Source organism: Diabrotica undecimpunctata, chromosome 2, assembly GCF_040954645.1.
Source record: "Diabrotica undecimpunctata isolate CICGRU chromosome 2, icDiaUnde3, whole genome shotgun sequence".
NCBI lineage: Eukaryota > Metazoa > Arthropoda > Insecta > Coleoptera > Chrysomelidae > Diabrotica > Diabrotica undecimpunctata.
In genome coordinates, this window is record NC_092804.1 from 168,244,001 (window position 1) to 168,266,206 (window position 22,206).

The following is a 22,206-nucleotide window of genomic DNA, read 5'->3' on the forward strand; positions in this document are numbered from 1 at the left end:
GATACCGCCTAGAAAAATGTTTCTTTAACATTTTAATATTTTTCAGGTACTTTTTCATACGGTAAATACAAATTTATTTTGTCTGTAAAAATAATGGTACTTTGGGTGTGTGATGGGAAAACCTCGAGTTTGTTTTGTTTTATTATAAGAATTTTAATACTAAAAAGTAGTGTAATATTTGTAGGACTTATAAAATTTGAGTTATATTTGTATTAAGCTTACAAAATCAAAATATTATATTGTACTGTAATTTAATTATTTAAAGCCCGACTGTCAGACGCAGAAAATGCGAAAGGGAGGATAATTGTTCGGAATTGCAAATATATGAAAGTGGCGGTATGTTTTGTTCAATGAATTACGTACAAAATTAATTATAAATTATGGAATTCCCCAAAGATGATGAGCATATTACGCTCAAAACTTTGAAGAAGAATGCATTTTCAATGCAACTGAAATGGCTTCTGATATAGCCAATGTATTTGTCTCCCTTTCACATAATAAATCAGGTCTAAGTTAGAAAGTCTAACTAAAGCACATATAATATTATTTTTAATTGCATTGGGGCCTAGCAAATAAATTTTTAACTATGACAGTAGCGCAATCTGTGTTTCTATTATTTGTGCTTTGTTCACGACGTCCTATAATTGGCATATTGTATATTTTACAAAGTGGCGGACTAAGACTAAAGCGGGCCCTAGGCAACATTGTAATTCCCGGCCTATTTTTCATTTATGACACATACTTTGCGTTTGGTAGTTTAGTTTTAAAGCATATAGTATGTAGTTCAATTTAATTAATCGGATTCCAAGAAAAAAAAAATAATATACATGTACGAAAATTAAATCCGTAAACATAGTTTATTAAAACAAACAATAATACTTCAAACAAATATACCCAGATTGGTTAGTTATATTACAATTTTTCTCACTTTTAATTCTGCAAATCCGTCGATTAGTTTGTCATACTTAAGTAATAGAGTTATTGTTTATAGTGTATTTTTATGTATGAGAGAGTAATAAAACAATAAATTATGTATGCAAATCCCTAAACTGTTGATACGGGTGACTCAATGAAAAACAGATATTTGTCAACAAGTTTACAGAAGTATATAGGAAAACAATTTTAAATTGAGTATGATCACCAGGTATAAAGGTTGGAGCAGAATAGAATACAATAGTTGTGAGGATTACTAATCCCTAAATAAGGTTGCCAGTGTCGGAGTGATGGAGGTTAACAGGTACTAATGAATTTGCAAGAAATGTAAGATGTTTATTTTATTTATTATATATAACCAATAAAAGTTTAATAAGTACCTACCTATTTGCAAAATAAAGTTTAATTCTTTAGATAAAATAAAACGTTTTATTTTATCTGAAATGAGTGCATTCCACGAAGTAAGGGTTTCAACAATCAAACATTTAATTCTTTAATTCCAGGAATCTACGACAGTAATTGACTAGATAATTACCTTCTAAACTTATTCCACAGAAAATGTGATAGTGGGTTTTTCCATTTTGTAGGAAGGTCCAAGTGGCGTATTCAAAATTCTTAACAGTTCACTAAAAGTAGGTACTTCAGTTGCAAGGTGCAGTTTATTGTGTATACTAGTGTTATGGAAAATTTGGAAGTGCCGTGTAAACGCCGAAAAATTGGTCCTCTAACAGTTAATGAAAAAACATTAATATTTAATTGTTTTAAATCATTTACAGACAAACGTTTATGTGAAAGTGTTGATGAGACCGTTGAGTTAGTTAGCAGTACACTTGGTGTTGGGAAATCTACGATTTACAGAGTTATTAAAGAAGAGAAATGTGGTAGTTTTCAAATGCCACGTAATGCTCCAGGGAAACCAAAATTTCAAATAGAATATCATTTTAAAGAAGGACTTCGACGGAAAGTGCATGAATTCTTCTTTAGACAAGAATTTCCAATATTGGATAAAGTTCTTGTCTCAGTTCGAGATGATAAGGATTACCCAGAAATGAGTCGAAGTACGTTATGGAAACTTTTAAAAGAAATAGGCTTCCGCTGGAAAAAGAATCCCAGAAAGTCTATTTTATTAGAAAGAAGCGATATTGTCATATGGAGAAGACATTTTCTAAGAACCATAAAGGAAATGAGAAACCAAAAAAGAAAAATATTTTATCTTGATGAAACATGGATCAACGAGGGTCATACACCAAATACATTTTGGCAGGATGAAACTGTTACAAGTCAAAGGCACGCTTTTGTAAATAACTTATCTACTGGTTTAAACCATGAAGACATGAACGCTGATGTCTTTCAAGAATGGTTCGAACAAATGATAGATCTTCTTCCTAAGAACTGTGTAATAGTAATGGATAATGCAAGTTATCACTCCAGACTTATAGAAGGACTGCCCACAACCAAGTGGTTAACAAAAGACTTGCAGAATTGGCTGAGTTCAAAAAATATTACGTACCATCCCGGATCTATAAGAAAGGAACTTTATTCGTTGTGTGCCCTTCATAAAGAAAAATTAAAAAAAAAAAGAAATTGATGAAATTGCCAAAAATCGTGGAATGACAGTACTTAGATCCCCACCATATCATTATGAATTAAACCCGATTGAGCTGGTATGGGCACAGATAAAGAGTGAAGTTTCAAGAAAAAATACCACTTTTAAAATTCATGATGTTAAACAGTTGTTTTTGGAGGCCGTAAATAATGTAAAACCTGAAAACTGGGAAAAGGCAGTAAATCACACTATTAAAGAAGAGGAAAAAATGTGGAAGCTGGACAATATTACTGATAAAATGATCGAGCCAGTTATTATAAATCTTGGTTCTGAAAGTTCATCTTCTGAATCTGATTTGGATTTGTAACAAGTAGCTGTAAGTTTTATATTAATATTTTTATTCATCTATTTAACATACCTTAGACGGTTTTAAAAACTCTTTTTCTCTTTTGTAATTTTTAAAAATTAAAAAAAATGTGAATTTTTTAAAAACCCTTTTTAATGTAGGCCAGTCAGTTCTAATATAGTGTGTGATAAAAGAGGTCACTTTTGTTTACATACACATAACACTTTATAACACTGAAATAATTCATTTATTTTTTACAATTATTCAAAGTAATTTTTCAATTAATCTTGAGCACGCCCATGGAGTGGTCGGAGCTACCAGTTAAAATTATGCTAATTACTCTCTCGTTCATAAATATAAACTATAATAACTCGTTTTATATAAAGTAAGTAATGATAAAACTATTTAATTTGTGTTGGCCTAATGCAATCTTAAATTTTTTTATTCTGGCCATTACTAAGAATGATCTTTCACTGCTTGAATGCTTGTTGGAAGAATTGTGTTTAAATTTGGGAATGTTGCAATATTATTATTTGCCTGAATAAATGACTACAAGGATACAGGCTAAATAATATTTTCTTTATTTATAAAAATCTTAAATTGTAATACTTCATTTTTCAGTTCTCCTAGGTTTAAATCTTGTTGATATGATTTTAGTTCCTCTATTGAAGAGTCTAATATCACTATCATAAAAAATTGTTTTGAATTTATTGTTAATATTTTTATATCCCTTAGATATTTATGCGATCAGTAAAGAATCGCACACAATAAAAATATTAGCTGTGAAATTTCATAATGTAATAATTTTCGTATTTTCTGCCTTTTTATCATTATTATATGCAATATCTTTAACTTTTTCTGCTTCTTTTGAATTAATCGTACTTAATGAATATATTAATACTGCTGTATTTAGGTGTATTCGTCTTTTCGTTAAAGTCTTGTTTGAAGCTTTTGTTTTCTCTAAAATCTATTCTCATATAGGGAATATATTTCCCATATAATAATAGTAAACACCTACTTAAATGTATCAAGTTTTTTATGTGATTTGGCAGCTTGGGACATTTTTAATAGTTTTTCATTTTTGTTTGAGAAAAAATAACGTAAACAATGTTTAATTTTGCTTTGGTCCATGCGCAATAAATGTATTGTGCACTAGTTTCTATGGCAACTAAATTCATTTACAATGTACTTACTACATTTATTTACCACAAATTTAATGCACACGAAAGTTTTTAAAGTATCCGTAGAAAGTGTTATTGTGGTATTAATGTTTCTGCAAGAAATACAAAAAAGTGCACACTGAATTATATCCAAACCCAATATGAGGAAAGCGATACTTACAACTTATTTCAGAACCATGGTCTACAGAAGATCATTGAAAAATCGTTTATCATCCTTAAAACCTATAGCGGATGGAGAGCCGCTGCTACAGTGTATTGAATTATCCACTAGTTGGAAAAGGTTATTTTCTTGGATAAGTACAAATTTCATTTAAGGTCATTAGATTAGCGAGAAGAAAATCTAATAAACCTTTTATACAAGGTTGCTTTGACTAAAGAACAAATACTCTATGAATAACTTTCGACTGTTATATTATTAATCCTAGCGGCTAAAAAAATTAACAGCCTTCATTTTTTCTTGAGCAGTGTATGTAATGAGTGGTTTTAGTCGTAACAGATTCACGTAATTCGCGAAAAAAATAATTTTGCTTTGTCGTCTTCGTTTAATGTTATATAGTTTAAGTTGATCCGATTTATGGTCAAGTTTTCGGTTCAATAGTGTGAGTAAAGTCCAATGAAAAAGACAGGTGTGTCTATAATCGTTACCTACCTTTCTGTTAAAAAATATGCGGCGCATATTCAAATTTGGCTGAGCTGGCATGTTGCTTATTTTATTAACCACCATATTCACACACTTTTCACAAACCAACGCACTCACATAACAAAACCCGTCGAAAAGTCAACCTTTGTCCGATCGAAAGGTAACACCACCGCTGCTAAAACACGTGAAGTTTCTGAAAGGCTTCTTTGAACACGCAACTATCGTCTCGAAATGTGCATAAGACCTGCAGACGTTACATGAGCTTTTGTAAAATTACGTTCGTTCGAACTGTTAGGCAAGTATGTTGAATTCTGTTTATATGCTCCCCTCTACGTGTCCATCCAAGTTTAGCGACTGGTCGGTTCCGAGAACCACGGCGACTGACTTACTAAAACATTTTGGTTGGATTCGACGGTTCGTTTGAAAATTCGGTTATACGAGAAAATTTACTGTGGAAAAACAGGTGATGAAGTGTACTACTCGTAAACACAAATTTCTTGTTATATCAGTATATATTTTGGTATCTATTTTTATTTTCTTAATGACAGTTTCAGATAAAGTTCGAAAATAAATAACTTAATTAGAAATATTAATGAAAATCTAATTAAATCCTATTTACAAGAAAACTTAACTAAGTCGCCAGTCATCTATATATATATAAAATTGTTTTTTAAAAAAGCCTTGAGAGTAGGCAAATAGTATATTATTTCTAAATTTATATGCAGAAATTAACAGACCAACAAAGACACAGATTCATGTGGTTAAGGGCTAGTTCTGACGGAAAAGCCAAAAATGCTAATAAAAAATTTATTATGTAGGGGTGGAGAGTGCACTTTTAAACGTTTTTTCTTTTTAAGTGTATTATGACTTACTTTGCCTAAAATTATTTATTTTAGGTATCGTAAACAACATTAGCACATCTAATAATGTAATATTGTCTATCAAACTTACCAAGAAATTATCTGAATATACAAAAAAATTAACTTTACATATCATAAGAAAAATGTTCAAAAGTGCCCATAATAGGGCTAGCTTTGAACTAAGAAAGGGGGCATTCGAATGACCTAAAAATACTTTGAAATCCAACCAAAAATATAGTTTATTATTTAAGGGACACAATAAAATATCTTCTTCTTCAAGTGCCATCTTCGTTCCGAGGGTTGGCGATCATCAGGGCTATACGTATTTTCGAAACTGCTGACCGAAACAATTCGTTGCTGCTACAGCTATACCATTCCCGTAGATTCTTTAACCAGGAGTTTCGTCTTCTTCCTATGGACCTTTTTCCTGCTATTTTCCCTTGCATAATTATTCGAAGCAGTTCATATCTTTCGCCTCTTGTAATGTGTCCCAAGTATTGCAGTTCTCGTTTTTTGATCGTAAATATGACTTGGTTTTCTTTATTCATTCTTCTCAAGACCTCGACATTTGTGACTCTCTCGGTCCATGATATTCTCAGGATTCTGCGATACATCCACAGTTCAAATGCCTCTAATTTTTTGGTATCAATCTTTTTCAACGTCCATGACTCCATTCCGTAGAACAGCACAGAAAGTACGTAACATCTCATCAGGCAAAGTTTCATTTCAAGGCTCAAATCTCTTCCGCAGAACATTCTCTTCATTTTAGTGAATATGGATCTGGCTTTTTCTATTCTTATTTTGATTTCTGCTGAGCTATCGTTGTCTTCATTTATAAAAGTGCCTAAATATTTGTATTTGCTAACTCGATCGATAATTTCATTGTGTAAATATAAATTTTGGACATTTTGTGTTGATTTCGATATTACCATAAATTTAGTTTTCTTTATGTTCAAAGAAAGTCCATATTCTTCGCTGCAGTCTGCTATCTTATTCACCAATGTATGTAGCTCTTCAAGTGTTTCTGCGATCAGAACGGTGTCGTCGGCAAATCTCAGATTGTTTAATCTAACACCATTTATTTTAATACCTACGGATTGCTCAGAGAGTGTTCTATTCATTACGTCTTCGGAATAGAGATTAAACAGGGTTGGTGACAGTATACACCCTTGTCTCACACCTCGCTTTATTTCAATGTCTTCAGTGGTATTATTCTCTACTCTCACTACTGCCTTTTGATTGTAGTACATATTTGCTATTAGTCGGATGTCTCGTTTATCTAAATTCTTTTCTGTCAGGAGTCTGATTAGGTGATCATGCCGCACTTTATCAAAGGCCTTGTTGTAATCTATGAAACACATGAATACATCTTGATTTATGTCAAGACATCTTTGAGACATAACGTTCAGTGCAAACAACGCCTCTCTTGTTCCAAGTCCATTTCGGAATCCAAACTGGGTATTATTGATGTCCATTTCCAGTTTTCTCTGTACTCTAGAGTGTATAATTTTCAGGAATATTTTCAGTACATGGCAATAAAATATACAAACGTGAAAAAACACAATAACTACCCTAGAAGTGCGAAGTGCCTAAGGTATAGATATTCAAACAAGAAACTATTAATTTTTAATTTACATTGTAATTATCCATCAAATTTGAAAAAGAAATGATTGGGTTCTGCAAGTGCTATAATTTGAATTATTTATAAGATGTAATTTTAAAACTACATCTTCAATGAGGACTATCGAAATATCGTCCGTTTCTGGAAAGTGAAAAGTTGAACTTGTCCCTTTACCCTTAATTCTTTTCAAAAATTTAACTTCAAACTCTGAATACACAGCAAATATTTCAGCGATCTGTCCCACATAATAATTACACAGCTTTTTTGTAACAAACTTCACTAAAATATAGTAATTCTGTTCATATTTGTCAGTTTCTGTAAATTCCTCCGATTCATCTGAACTGGCATAAACGATGTCTTCATCGGATTCCGAAATTTCACTCTGTGGTAACTCCGCATTCTTCTTAGTAGTAGGAGTAGTCTTCCAAATGTTTATTTTCATCTTATTTGCTTGCAACTTCTGTTGTTTTTGTTCTCTTGCTAGAGTTTCTTCGTCAATTTTGTTTTTTTCTGGTGTTTCTGTTAAAACTCTAGATTTGACCTTTTTTCGTGCTCTAATATTTTTTCTCGGGGCAGCCTTTGGGAATAGTCGTACAATTTCAGGTGTTATTGGGGTTGATGTAGATGGAACAATTTCAATTTCAAGTGCTACTGTGGTTGATGTAGATGGAACAACTTCAATTTCATGTGCTACTGAGGTTGATGAAGATAGAACAGCTTCTGTTGCGTTGTTTACATTATTTCCTGGTGGTGGCCAGTCAGTAACAAAAGCACAGTGAAAATCTTCATCCGAAAATACAAGACGGCCAAGTGCCAGTTTTTACTATAATCTTCAACTATATTCTTCATGATAAATGAAGAAGTGTATGCAGTGTTTGTAATAGCTGCTAAGTCATATATGGTAATTGCCCAAGCAGGAAGCATTGTCATCCATTCGTTCATAGCAATGGCAAGTTTTGATTTAAACGAATACATCGCTAAATAAACCGCCGAATAAACCGCTACATCTAGCGTTTGAAGGCGATATGAGGTGTGGGGTGGAAAAGTAACTAATACTATACCATTTTCACGTGCAAATATTATGGATTTAATGGAACAATGAGTTTCGTGATTGTCCATCAATTTTAAAATTGGAGAATCAGAAGAGCACTGTTTATAACGTTTAATGTGATTAAGAACCTTGAGAAACAGTTTCTTGGTCATCCATTCAGAACTTGACGAATTAGCCAAACCCAGGCTTCCGCGCTGCTGCAGATAAGATAAAGATTGTCATGATGATCGCCAACATTCGTAACGGATAGGCACATCAAGAAGAAGAAGAAGAAGAAGAAGGCTTCCCAAGAGAGCTCCATTCAACATTGCATTATGAAAACAGGCTCTTGGAAATATGTACACTGGAGGCACAGCATTTTCTAATGCATTAATTATCCCACACATAGTGATCAGGGTGCCTCTCTCTGCTGAAACTATCTGCTTAACTTGCTTGATTCCCTTTTGCGTTACAATGTTTGGAGCTTGCAGGACAGTGCTGAAACCAGTTTCGTCTAAGTTATAGATCCTGTCAGGTGTGAAAGCGTGGGTTGAAAGAGCACGTTCATAATTGTCAAAAAATGTCCCAAAATTTTCTTTTGTATAACTGGTAGCTCTGCTAAGGCTGGTGTTTTCGGGTTTCCTTGTTTCGGTGCTTGTTTTTAAAACACTTCAGCAAGTCTATACCAGCAATTTTATTGTCATCCCATTTACTGGGGCATATAGGTTTGTTTAGTCTTTTTGCATAATCATAAGTAAAAACTCTGACTTGGTGTATATTAAACTGTAATTTATTTTTGAAGATTTTAATATATAACTATATACGTTGCAGTAGCCGTGCGAAGTTTCATGCCACCCTCCACTGCTTGTATGGCATTTTTAATATCATCTTCGGTTTGAGGCACTTCTGTACAAGATTTTAAATTTAGGTAAGTTAAAAATTTAGAAACACATGGCTTGGAAACCTCCTGCGAACTGCAGGCTAGCAGCAACACCACCTAAAGTACATTCGTTTACCAAATTCCCATCTGTAAACATGAGCACGTGTTGATATTCGCCGTCTCATTCGTCAAGAGACTGTATTAAATATAATTTATTACCTTAATCCAGATAGATTCTCATGTTACAGATCTAAACTTGCCAGCATTTTAAATTCAAATTGTATCGTGTTGATTTTTAAGTTAATATATTGTGTTATATTTATGTTATAGTTATTGTTAAGTTATTTACTGGTCGTGTTATTTTTTAGAGTTTAGTTTAATTGTGATATAATGATTAAATTTCAAGATATTCTTACACTAACAGTTTCAAAAGTAAATATTTTTTAAAATCATATGATACACATCAGTACGACCCTGTTTGGCTTTCACGTCCTTCTATTGACAATTGGGAATTTGTAAAATGAATACGGTTTAGTTCCGAATATTTTACTTTTCCTTACAACGAAAATTACACACAGATGCGATAAAATACCGAAAACCTTACTTTCGCTGTTACATTTGTAAACACAACAACAATCCCTCATGCAACTTCAAACTAGTAGCATGAATGTAGCCAACACCGTATAACAAATATTACTAATATTGCAGTGGTTATAAGAGGGAAATTTGAATTGTTCAAATCCACCCCACGGTCAAAAGTGCCGCCTCCTCCCCTACTTGTGAAAAAAAAAAAAATTAAGCACAGTCCAAAAGCACCTTAATACAAGACGTGATCATTGTTTAATTCGAGCGATTCGATCGATACAAGAATATTAAATGGTAATAAATAGGTATATCATTAAAGAGACATTAAAAGAAAAACTAGTCCGGTCGTCAGAGATTTGGCCCTTGAAAATCATACGAATAAGCTGAATTGTGATACCCAAAAAAGATGTAAAAAAATTTTCAATCCTACCCGCCAGGTTTCCCCTAAAACTCCCCTCGGAGGGGTGGGTACGGAAAAAATCGATTTACCAAGGATCTGTACGCCGTAGAAATATTAATTAGCACTTTTTGGGTAGAATGAACGAATCATTCTCTCAGAAACAGCGCTTGCAGCGACCGACGATTTTGTAATTTTTGCATTTTGCCGCATATGAAGTCAGTTTTTATAAAGGTGTTAAATAAATAAACGTGGCGCGATGTTTGCCATTTTTTACGAATCTCATGTACTAATAAACATTTTTCTTTAAAATGATCTCAGCAACAGTGTTGTTAGAAACATTAAAGAAAATACCTCTGTCCGATACACGTCAAAATCCAATCTCCAAAGATACAAGATAATCGAAAGAAAAAAATAAAAGCAATACTTAAACAAGCATAAAATAAATCACAAGAATATGTAGTTGTAAAGCAAACACAACATCAATAAGAAAGCACCTAAAAACTCCAACCAACTCCAAACCATGAATATAAGAGAAAAACATTATAATGAGAATAGAGAGGCAAAACACGACCAAGCAAATGTCAAAAAAATATATTAAGCATTGCATAGTGAACTCTGTAGAGTAAATATAGAGGAACCAAACGAATTTTAACAATTATAACTTTTAATCATCGATTAAAGAAAATTTCATATGATAACGTAACTTTGACTAACGTTACGAAAGTAGCCAGAAGGTACGACAGTCCCACAGCCTTGTTGGGAAACTTGTAACATTAAAATTCAAATAATATTTGTCTGTGTTATTCCTTATAAACGTTTTAATGGTTTTCTGTAATATAAATAGGCGTAACAATTAACAAAACAGACTTAGCCATTTTGTATTTTTAATAATAGCCTACGGTAGTAACATTTCGTTTTGTTTAGACGATGATATATTCTCCTTGTTAGCCTTTATTGCGCCTTAGATTCAAATGATCATCAAAGTTTAATCAGCAAAGTTAAACTTTTGTTAGGTTTACAACACTTAAACACAATTGATAAAATACAGTATCTGTATGGCAAAAGTTCATATGGCAATCTAACTTAATTTATATTAAACAACATATAAAATTGTGTCACACGGAAAAACCTCATTAACATACTGACATAAATAATGTTCTAAATATCTCTGGTGCAATTATTATTGCTGTAAAAAAAATCTACTACTGATCATGAATTTCAGAAACCAGGATTCAGCAGGAGACGTATTCCACAAACAGATCACAGGGTCTCTAGTCGTTAGCAGCAAAACTCTTGTGAAACCTCTAGTAGCAATACATCGCATAGACTCAAATATCGCTGTTATCAACATTAAATGAAAATAAGGACTTGGCATGTTAGTCAATAGTTTTTCCTCCTCAGCTTTTCCCTTTTCGCTGGGAATCGCTGTTCCTTACTCTTAATCGCCACTGATTTCTGTCCATCGGATTTTCTTCACCTAAACCTTTCTCTCTTAAGTCCTCTGCCACACAGTATTTTTATCTTCTCCTCGGTTTTCCTCTACCTCCCTTTCCTCAACTTCGAACAGCTCTATCCTTCGTCCCACATAGTTTTTACTTCTACGTCTGACATGACAAAACCGTTGCAATCTTTGTTCTTGAATCTTTTTAGAGACTGCAGTCACCCCGGCTCTTTTTTTATCAAATCGTTCCTGATTCTGTTTCTTCTAGTCTTACCCAACATCCACTGTACACACACTTTACACCAACGCAGGTCTCACCATACTCTTGTATATTATTCCTTTCAACCCTTTCCCGATTTTCGAATCACGGATTCTTGCGTAGATTCTTGGTATTCACGTACCTTGCTCATTCTCTTCTACACTCTCATGTAGGAGCCAAGGTATTTAAATTCTCCTACTCGTCCTAGTTTTTCTCAAGCAATTTTATGTCCCCAGCTATCCCTCTTCCTCCAAATCCTATATACTCCATTTTCGACCTTATAACCTTATTTCCTTTCTCTCAAATAGCCCTTCTCCAATCCTCCAACTTCTCCTCCAACATTTCTTTGCTCTTCTTTACTAACACGATATCATCAGCAAAGACCATTGACCAAGGAGGAGCTCCCTCCCTTATTTTTTCTGTCAGTTTATCCATAACAAGATTAAACAGATAGAGACTCAGTGAAGAGCCTTGATGCAAACCAATCGTCACTGGAAAATTTTTGGTCTATCCGACACAAGTCGGATATACTTCACGAGGCTTACGTACTTTTCAGGAACCCACTTCTCTATCATACATCTTCATAGTTCTCTTTGACAACTTTCAAAGTTGTCCCCTTTCCTGGCATAAACCCAAACTGTTCTTCTCTTATCGATGTGTCTCTCCTTAACATTCGCTGTAAAATTCCCTCCCAAATTTTCATTGTAGGCGACATTGTATGTCCCCTTTATCTTTTTAAAATGATACCATCGCACTCTCTATCCATGCATTTGGCATCCTTTCTTATTTATATATCCTACTGATTATTTGCCACAAAATATCAATACCTTCCTCTCCTAGAGCCTTCCAAACCTCCACAGGTATTCCATCATGTCCTACTGCCTTACCATTCTTCATCACATTTGTTGCCTCGACAACCTCATCTCTCGCTATTCCCGGTATTACATTCTCATTTGGGATCCCGCATCATCTGTCTCTCCTCTGGTGTACTTCATTTAGCAACTTTCTAAAGTAGTCATACCATCTTTGCTTTATTTCAACATAGGTTCTTAACACTCCTCCATCTACACTATTAATCTGCCGCAAGTGAAACAAGTCCTTTGATGACTTGTGCGTTGCTTTAGCTTCCAACTCTTCATACAGCTGCGAAGACGATTTTTCCTTAGTAGTAGCTACAGCATGCTTTGTTTTCCTCTTTGCTACCTTGTATATATGATTATCTTCTTTTTTTAGACCTGGTATGCCTCTTTATAGCCTCTTTCTTCTCTTTAACCTTCTTTTGTACTTCGTCATGCCACCACCAAGTTGGTTTGTCTCTAAAATTCCCCTTTATCATATGATTTTCCTAGCACTTCCTCTCCCACTGGCCCCACAACTTTGCTGTTGGCTTCCACCAGTCGTTTTCTGTATGTTTTTCCTTAAGCTCTTTCAGCACTCTACTCTTAAAGACTCTTGCTAAATTCTAATCCCTTTTAACTTCCACCAATTTACTTTCTGGTGTTATACTTGCTTTCCTTATCGCCTCACCTTTATCTCCATATCCACTATCACTGGTCGGTGTTGACTAGCTGAGCTGCACACTCACCCTTTATTACTTTAACCAAACCTCGTTTAGCTGACTTCTTCTATGCAGTACAAAACCTATCTGACTTTCCTTTCTCCCGCTCCCACTTGTACTGTACCACTTTTTTTATTATTTGGGAATCTTTTAACAGTTTAATCTTGTGGCAAAATATTTTCATGCAATGCTCTTTCTTAGCATTATATAAACTAGGTGCAAATCAAGAATGTCACCTTTGCAGATGCTAATATCTATTAAAATGGAGAGATGTCTAACATTTACTCGCACATGATCAATTTTGTTACTTTTTGGAGTATCAGATGAGTGTTATACAAAGTAGTAATATAAAAGGGAGATCTCTCAGATTTTAAGTACTGAAAGATTGGTATTAATAGTTAGAATGACGGTAGTTCAAAAAAGCAACAATGTTGAATTTTAGCAAGCAATAAGCTCCTGCAAACTTAAATTTAATTTCAGTAGGTAACCTGAAGGCCGAGAGTGCTCCTGTTTGCTCTGAAGAAAATTAAAAAAATTTTGATTGGTTTGTGTTTAAACGCTTTACTGAGGAAGTCAAAAATGTAAGAATTTGACAAAATGGTTGCCTATCTTCGATCTAAGAACGCACTTAAAGAAAAACATGACGTTTAAAGTTTCTCTTGCGTTTTATTTAATTACTGTTAATATATTTATGGTAAAATAGTAAATTTACCTTAACGTGACATTTATATATTATTTTTTTGCAATTTATTATAAAATTGCTTATAGTTATAACTAATACATAGAGGGAATTTATATGCACAAATAATCAATATTCACGCTGTTAGACTCAATGTTTCACCATCACGTTCCATCCGTAAACATATAATTAAAATTTAAATGTTCATGGATGAATAATTATTGTTTATTATTTAATTTTATTGGGAAATTGTGGATTTAAAGCATGTTTGTTACGGTAATGGAAACAATTTTCTATAACGTTTACAAAGAAATACACTATTAATTATGTTTGGTACTATTAATGCAACACATTTTATCAGTAACTTTTGTGCTGATGTATTATTTCGATATTATTTTTCTTGTATAACTCCTGATAGATTATGCTATCTGCTTAGAGGGCGATAAAATTATGATGAAACATATGTCTCATCGCTGGTATAATAACAAGGCTAGGACAGAGAAAAATAAGAACAAAGTTATGAAAGTAAATCAATTGTAATGTTATAAACGTCGTTATGTTTGTTATTTTTATTCAAATAATTATTTGGCTTCAATTTGGTGCTCAACCTTCTGTCTACTAAATAGTCTGTCGAAATTCCAATTTTAATTTGCACCTAGTTTCGATTCTAAACCATGTGTCTATACCATAGAAATACATATAATGTCTATGATGTCCTAGCGACAAAATATATTTGTCAGCTGGCAAGTCCGTTCTGTCATTTCAGTCTTCACTTCTCTAAATAATGGAGGTGGTAATGATTTTCTACATCTTTTATATATTTAAGATCTTTTAGTTAATAAATTCATTTATATCGTTCTGTATATAATAAATAAGCTCTCGGGAAGAACCGCGTTGATAATTTAAAACTCGACGTTTCGGCACCCATTTTGGAGCCATTATCAAGAATGATATGGTTCCGTTCGAGTTCGGGGTCTCAATCTGCCTACTCCATCTTGTTCTTCACAAATACGAGAATCGTCAAACGGCACTGAGGTCTCAATCTGCCTACGCCTCAGTGACACAACACTTGTCTATGGTGATACCAAGGTCAATCCCTTTTACCAACAAGTATGTGCATTCCATCTCAACAACCAACTGGCGCATGTAAAGCTGAATGTTTCTTGGGAGGGACAACGCTTGAAACATAGGCCCAAATATCTTGGAGTAGTACTAGACCGGTCACTAACGTATAAATTCCACTGTCAGAGCACAAGACAAAAGGTTTCTACGAGAAACAACCTTCTCCGGAAACTTGTAGGGAACAAGTGGGGTGCAAACCCCCAGGTCTTGAACAGCTGAGGCCTTATGTTTCTCAACAGGGGAATATGCTTGTCCCGTCTGGGGTAGATCTAGACACGCCCAACAAGTCACCACGGCGTTAAATGAAACATGCAGAATAATTACCGGTTGTATGAAGCCTACCCCCTACCCCTACTGTACCGGGTAGCTGGATTCTCATCACCAGATGACCGTAGATGCGCCTCACAATATGTGGAGAAGTTCAGGCAAACTTTCGATGAATTCACCAATTATACGGGTTTGACGAACCGCCAGGAATCAGCCGACTTAAATCAAGGAAAAGGTTTATGAGAAATGTCAGCGTCGAACCACCCGAACTGTTCCCCCTACATCCAGAACGACCTAATGGAATGAACCTGGACTGGAGAACCTGGCGGACACTCAATCGCATACGCACAGGTGTTGCTCCTGTAAAACAAAACCTCATTAAATGGGGCATCAAGACAGACAGCGACGCACTTTGTGAATGTGGGGAAATACAGAACGTGGAGCACCTGAGAGTATGCAGACTTTGCCCATCACAGTGCACCCTCGATGATTTATGGCTCGCAAATACAAAGGGTGTAGACGTAGCCCGATATTGGGCAGAAAAACTGTAGTCGGATCCAGACACGAAAAAGTAAAGTAATTCCTTACATCATAGCTGATCTTATGGTAGTTGTATAGAATTCTCCTTTCAGTTTTATAGGAGCCTTTCTGTCACACAATATCTGTTTCCTTCCACTTCAACAATTTTACTCGAGTTTTACTGCATGCATCTCTCTACCCACCAGAAAAAGTCTCGTACTAATAAAATTTATTTATATAATTCATATACTATTATCCACAAGGAATCTAAGTTCCTGTAGTTGGCTGTATACCATAATATAACAAAAATTTTTATTAAAAATTCTTTATAAAAGGTATATAATTTAAAAACCCTATCGGGCTAAAATCCGAAAACGTTTTGTGATATAGCTTGATTATGTTTTTAAATTTTTTTAAATTATACTAGCGGACCAACTCGACATCGAGTTTTTTAAATAAAATTTTTATTAATAAGTGAAATAATTAATAAACTTAATAAGAAAATAAAAGTCCTAATAAAAAAAGTTTTATAATTTAAAAAAATCGACCGGAAGTAAAAATATTTTTATGAATAACTCAAAAACTATAAATGATAATTTCGTGAACTTACATTTTTGAACTCTACGTTGAATTCTCTATTGATTTGACTAAAAAAAAAACCGGAAGTCGACCTCAAAACCGGAATGCAATTTTTAGTTCATCAAATGTCGACATGGATATCATTTAGCAGTTAATTTTGCATGCTGATCACGAATCCGGTCTCAGATTTGCTCTATCTTGACGTTTTATGCGCGTTTCGGGTCACTTCCGGTGTCGGATCGCAACCGGAAGTACATATTTAGATTCGTCTCGACGAGACCTTTCGATCCATATATACATTGTGGGGTCTAAAACTTAAAGTAAATTTTAACTTCCGGTCATCTCAAAACCGGAAGTGAATTTTTGTACAAAAAGTATATCTTGACAATCTCATACGTAATACTAATAATATTCCGAAAAAATATTTTAATTATCTAATATGGTTTTTGAGTAAAGTGGTGGACAAGAAAAGGGCTTAGCGTTTTAGTATATAAGATACCTTTTATAAAGGATTTTTAATAAAATTTTTTGTCATATACTATTGTAATTTTAAAAGACGGATAGTTAATTATCCATTTGGAAAAAAACTTAATGTTTTTATAATCTTTATGTATAATTTAAAAAAATGAAATCCCTTGGTTTGAGAGGGGAGCCGATCCCCATCCCACTCGTTCATCTTAGATTCGCCGCTGATAATAAACGATTCATGTAAGCGATTAGTCTCTGCGCAAGCTACGAAACTGTCACCCCATAATATTCACCTGTCTTCTTGAGTCCTTAATGTTATATCTAAAATTGTAAAACCCGGAAATCATGTTTGCTCCCATTTTCAAGTAAATGCTAAATTATTTGTTAATATTTTTACAAGTATGCACGAAATATTAATACTAATAAAAAAATGAAATAATAATATTACGTTACTGTATTTTCCTGATTTTTGACACACACCAATTCACTTAAAACGTAATCAGAATTCTGTCAGAAATCTTAATATGAAAATATGTAAATACTATCACGAATTTTCTAATGAAACGATGATTTTATTGGCGCTTACTTTCAAGGAAAAGATAAACAATATTGTGTTTAGACACGACCAGCAGATATACCTGAATTTACCATAAATATTTTGCAAATGAATTCAGGAATTTTACCTAATTTTTATGCTACTTTATATAACTAACAAATATGAATCAATAAGACTTCTAGAAAAACTTTCTCATTTATGTAATCTCTGATCTGATCATTTTTCTTCACAAAGTATAGATATTTATGGAACGCAGTGGTTTTCGGCGATATTTTAAAAAAGAATATGCAAATGGATTGCTGCGACATGAGAATAAGCTCCTAGCTGACTTGAGACATGGTGACATATTGCATAATTGTCACAATAGCCCTTTACGAGCCAAAGTAATTTTTCCACTCCGTTCTATCTCTAGCAACTCTTCTCCACCCTTTAACTTCGATGGAATTAAGTCTTTTTCCAAGTTGTCCAGTTTTGGTCTACCTCTAGCACGTTGTCTCACTGATCCTTGTGACTTAATAAAGATATTTTTATGATTTAAATGTTCAAAATTGTGTTTTTATTAATTTTCCCTAATTTGCGATGTTTTCTTATACACGTTTTTCAAAACTGCTGATGTGACGACAAATTTGGTTCTTGCACCCGGGCGGCAAAACCTCTAGGCTCGGCCCTGTTTGAGGCCATTTGTCCTCCCAGGCTGTAGTAATACTTATTGGTAAGGACTTTTCTTCTTTAGATTTCTTCGCTGATGTTGTTCTTAGTCAGTAACGAACCGAGATATATGAAGGTGTTCACACTTTCCCAGTTCATATAGTCAATTATTAGTGTAGGTGTCTGATTACCAGACTTGGAGACGCACATATATTTCATTTTTTGTACATTTATTTGTAGTCATAAGTAGAGTGTTAGACTAACAAAATCCTAGGAGAGTTCTGAAGCTATTTTCTTGAAGCACCTTAATACAATTTACTATGTTTATTAGGAATAAGCCACAATTTTATTTTAAAATAAGTTTATTTAGACGTTTCGATTCCTACTTTGGAAAGCCACTTCTTTATATATCAAGCATACTGTTTGACAACTGGAATTTTCACTAATGATCAACAAAACTAAAGTGTCCAATCTTTGTTTAACAGCTTTTTAGGACTTAACACTATTAATAATAAAAAATATTAATTCAACACCAGATAATATTCAAAACGTAAACTAAATTCGATTATGTTTTCAATAATGACAGGTGAGATCATAAGCTACTTAGGTACTAAATTCCACGAAAAAAAAAAATGTAAAAATAAAGCTGAAAGTAAAGTTAAAAGAAGGGATTTATATTTTTTTTGTTATAGCACCATAACTAATGAATGATTTATGTATAGACTTTTCGTTACAGTAGAGAGTTCAAGCTTTACACAACTGTTTACTTATCAACCCACTCATAATAAAACAAAAAATAATTCAAGGTAACAATTTCCCATTTAAAATTTATATTTCTTTTTGTTGTTTCCTGATCGCTGTGTGCAGCGTACGCCTAAACGGGAAATGGCCGAAATTATTTTTACTGAACTGAGCCCACTTGATATGTATGCACCAATTAAACAATTATTTTAATTTGTAATAATTGAACGGCACACGGGACTTTTGGACTTGAACAATTGACCTTTTAGGCTTTATGTCTTGCCTCGAGGGAATAGTTGTTACTGTTTAAAAATTAAAAATTTTAAAAATAAAAATAAGACATATGATTGCTCTGCAATTTCGGTTTATCGGGTACTAAGAAGGTAGATTTCTGGCTGTTCTTTCACCTATAATTTGTTGAAGAACAAATTTAATATCAACACAAGATCTAACAGCATGAAATCCAGTCTGATCTGCTATTTCTTCATATTGGTTTTCGATTCGTTCATTTATTACCTCACCAATGAGGTAATTGTGCTTATATGTCTGTAATTTTTACATTTCTTTTTGTCTCCTTTTTTGTGGATAGAGCTTATACACGCCAAGCTCCAATCTGGAATATTTTCTTGTTTGATCAGACATTTATTAAAGATCTCCGCTAACAATTCTATTAGTATTGACGGTTCGAGTTTTATTAATTCAATGGGGATGTTTGTAGGTCCTGTGGCTTTACCGTTTTTCATTTCATTCAGGTTCGTCTTATCTCTTCTTTTTCTTTTTTATCATTTTTTTTTGTAAAAAATAAATTGTATAGGATGGATTAGAAGAATACGGCCGGTTTGCGATCGACCGTTTTGCGCCCTTACCTGAAATCGACCGGTTTGCGCTTTGCAATTTTCATAATAGAAATATCTAACTACTATAGTTTCCTTAATCGGCCGATTTGCGCTCTCTTGCAATATAATTTTAATTCCATTCTACAATAATAGTCTGGTGAACCTGCGATGAACAAACTAACATGTCAAATAAACAGAAACATCTTTTTCCTTTAGATTTGAAAAAAAAATGTCAAATCAAAACTAACAAAATTATTAAATTTTTCTAATACTGTCGAACAACAGAGTGTTCTTTAATTTTTAATACCTCTGTTTATAATCCTTCTACCTGGAAGTTAATTGTTTAGATATAATTAGTAACTAGAATTCCCAAAATGAGAGATCACTGGAACTAACTTTCCTTTCTACCTGATAATGCGAACTAGTAACTACTTAAGTCATTAACAAAGGGTATGGTAACAGAAAAATTACCTGAAAATTCTACGTGATAATGACCATATTGATGGTCAATCATTTCTATTGCGTTCTTTGAGATAGTAGGATCAAGAATTATTGTGAATCAGTGTGAGTTAGTGTTTTAAAAATGGATGTGCAAATTATTGAAACTTCGAAGGGAAAACCATGTGCATTGTATAATGGGTACAGTTTTCGTATGAAAAAAACAAATAAAGATGGTTCGGTTTTTTGGAGTTGTTTGAAAGAGAAAACTGAAAAATGTCAGTTGTCAATGTCAAATTATGAAAAAATAATTATGGATAATAACACAATAATTAAGGAAGCCGAACATCTGTGTAAGCCAAGTGTTGCAGCGACAGAAGTGAAGCAGTGTGTCTTCAATGCTCGAAAAAGAGCTAGGAAAGACAATAGTTATTTGTCGATGTCAAAAACATATCAAGATGAATTTCAAAGATTATATAGTCAAGGACTGGATTTCGTGACAGACATCCCAAAATTCTCTTCAGTGAAAAGTGGTTTAAACGATTGTAGAAAACGTGCGCGTGGGCTGCTCACAGATCCAGCGGCAGCATCCGAAATAGTATTTCCAGAAGAAATTATTACAATGAGCGACAAAACGAAATTTTTATTGATCGACAAGACCACTCCCTCGGGATACAGAATCTTGGTGTTTGCCAGCAACAAAGCTAGGGAGATTTTGGTTAACAGTAAGGACACTGTATTTATGGATGGAACATTCAAAAGCTGCAGTAAGCAATTTAGTCAAATATATACCGTTCATATCGATATTGGTAGTACGTCAGAGGAGACAAATACAATTCCATTGATATTTGCGTTACTTCCTAACAAAACCAAAGAGACATACGATATGTTATTTTCATCAATGAAAGAGAAACTACCAAATTGGAAACCATCTCTTATAAAACTGGATTTTGAACAGGCAGTGATTGGTGCCTTTGAAAATTATTTTCCCGAAGCCAAAATTTCTGGTAGTAATTTTCATTTCAATCAATGTATATGGAAAAATGTTCAGTATATTGGACTTGTTTCTGTATACACTGATAACGAAGAGATACGTTTGGACATAAGAATGTGTGCTGCGTTAGCGTATCTACCCATAGAAGATATCGATGATGGCTGGTTATGCATTTAAGAAACCTCTCCTATTTCTGAAAAAATGGAACAGTTTTATGACTACTTTGTCAAACAATGGTTAGAAAATACTCACATTACCAAGTAAATGTGGAATTGCCATGATCAAAGACATCGTAGTAATAATGTTTTAGAAGGTTGGAAGCATCGTCTGAATACATTAATAAGACCACATCCCAATGTATTCCAATTAGTGAAGTGCCTGGTTAAAGAAGCAGAGTATTGTGATCACCTTTATGATCGATTTATTTTCAATCTAGAAGGAAAGCGGCGTAAGAAAACATATATTAATCTTGATGAAAGAATATCTAAAACTTTACAGAAATATAAAAATACAAGGGACTTAAGGTTGTGTTTAAGGACATTGGCATATATCCAGAAGCTGCAATAAATAGACAATTTTTTATTCCCAAGAATTTTTTGTATTTTACTGTATAAAAAGTTTGAAAAAAAAAACAAAAAAAAAATTAACAAATTAAGAAAAAATTAAAAAATAAAAAAAAAACATCTTCTAAACACGCCAATGTTTATATTATGTATAAACTATGACAGTACTAAGCCTGAATGAAAGTGTAAAGGGAAGATGGTTTATTTTTATTTTTTTATAGTTTTATGATTTTTTAAAACTAATTTTACTAGCCTAACCGTTACCTGATCGTTATGGTAGAATAAAATTAAACGTCGATTACAAGAGAGCGCAACCTGACGTTGTAAAATATATTAAATTAGCACGCCTTGGATGGGTAGGACATGTAATTAGGCGAGATGAAGATGCAACCATCAGAAAAATTTTCGACCGAAGAGGACCAGTGGGAAGACGAGCCAGAGGAAGACCAAAACTTAGGTATCAAGATAACATAGAGGATGATCTAAAATCCATCGGAGTAAAAGCATGGAGAAGAG

The 22,206-nt window shown here is 33.5% G+C and overlaps 1 protein-coding gene across 5 annotated transcripts in view; it reads right to left on the minus strand.

Annotated features, from left to right (window-relative positions):
- Nucleotides 1-22,206, minus strand: part of Sarm (sterile alpha and armadillo motif) — a 368,252-nt gene that overhangs the window by 199,567 nt on the left and 146,479 nt on the right. The window contains exon 1 of one of the 5 annotated variants that reach the window (XM_072523939.1): nucleotides 4,656-5,007. The exons of 3 other annotated variants lie outside the window; for them this stretch is intronic. In XM_072523939.1, the coding sequence (XP_072380040.1) occupies nucleotides 4,656-4,730 (75 nt within the window). In that variant the 5' untranslated portion in view covers nucleotides 4,731-5,007. Of the gene's footprint in view, nucleotides 1-4,655; nucleotides 5,008-22,206 lie in introns of those variants that run through there. One more of the 5 variants, XM_072523940.1, reaches the window with a different exon arrangement.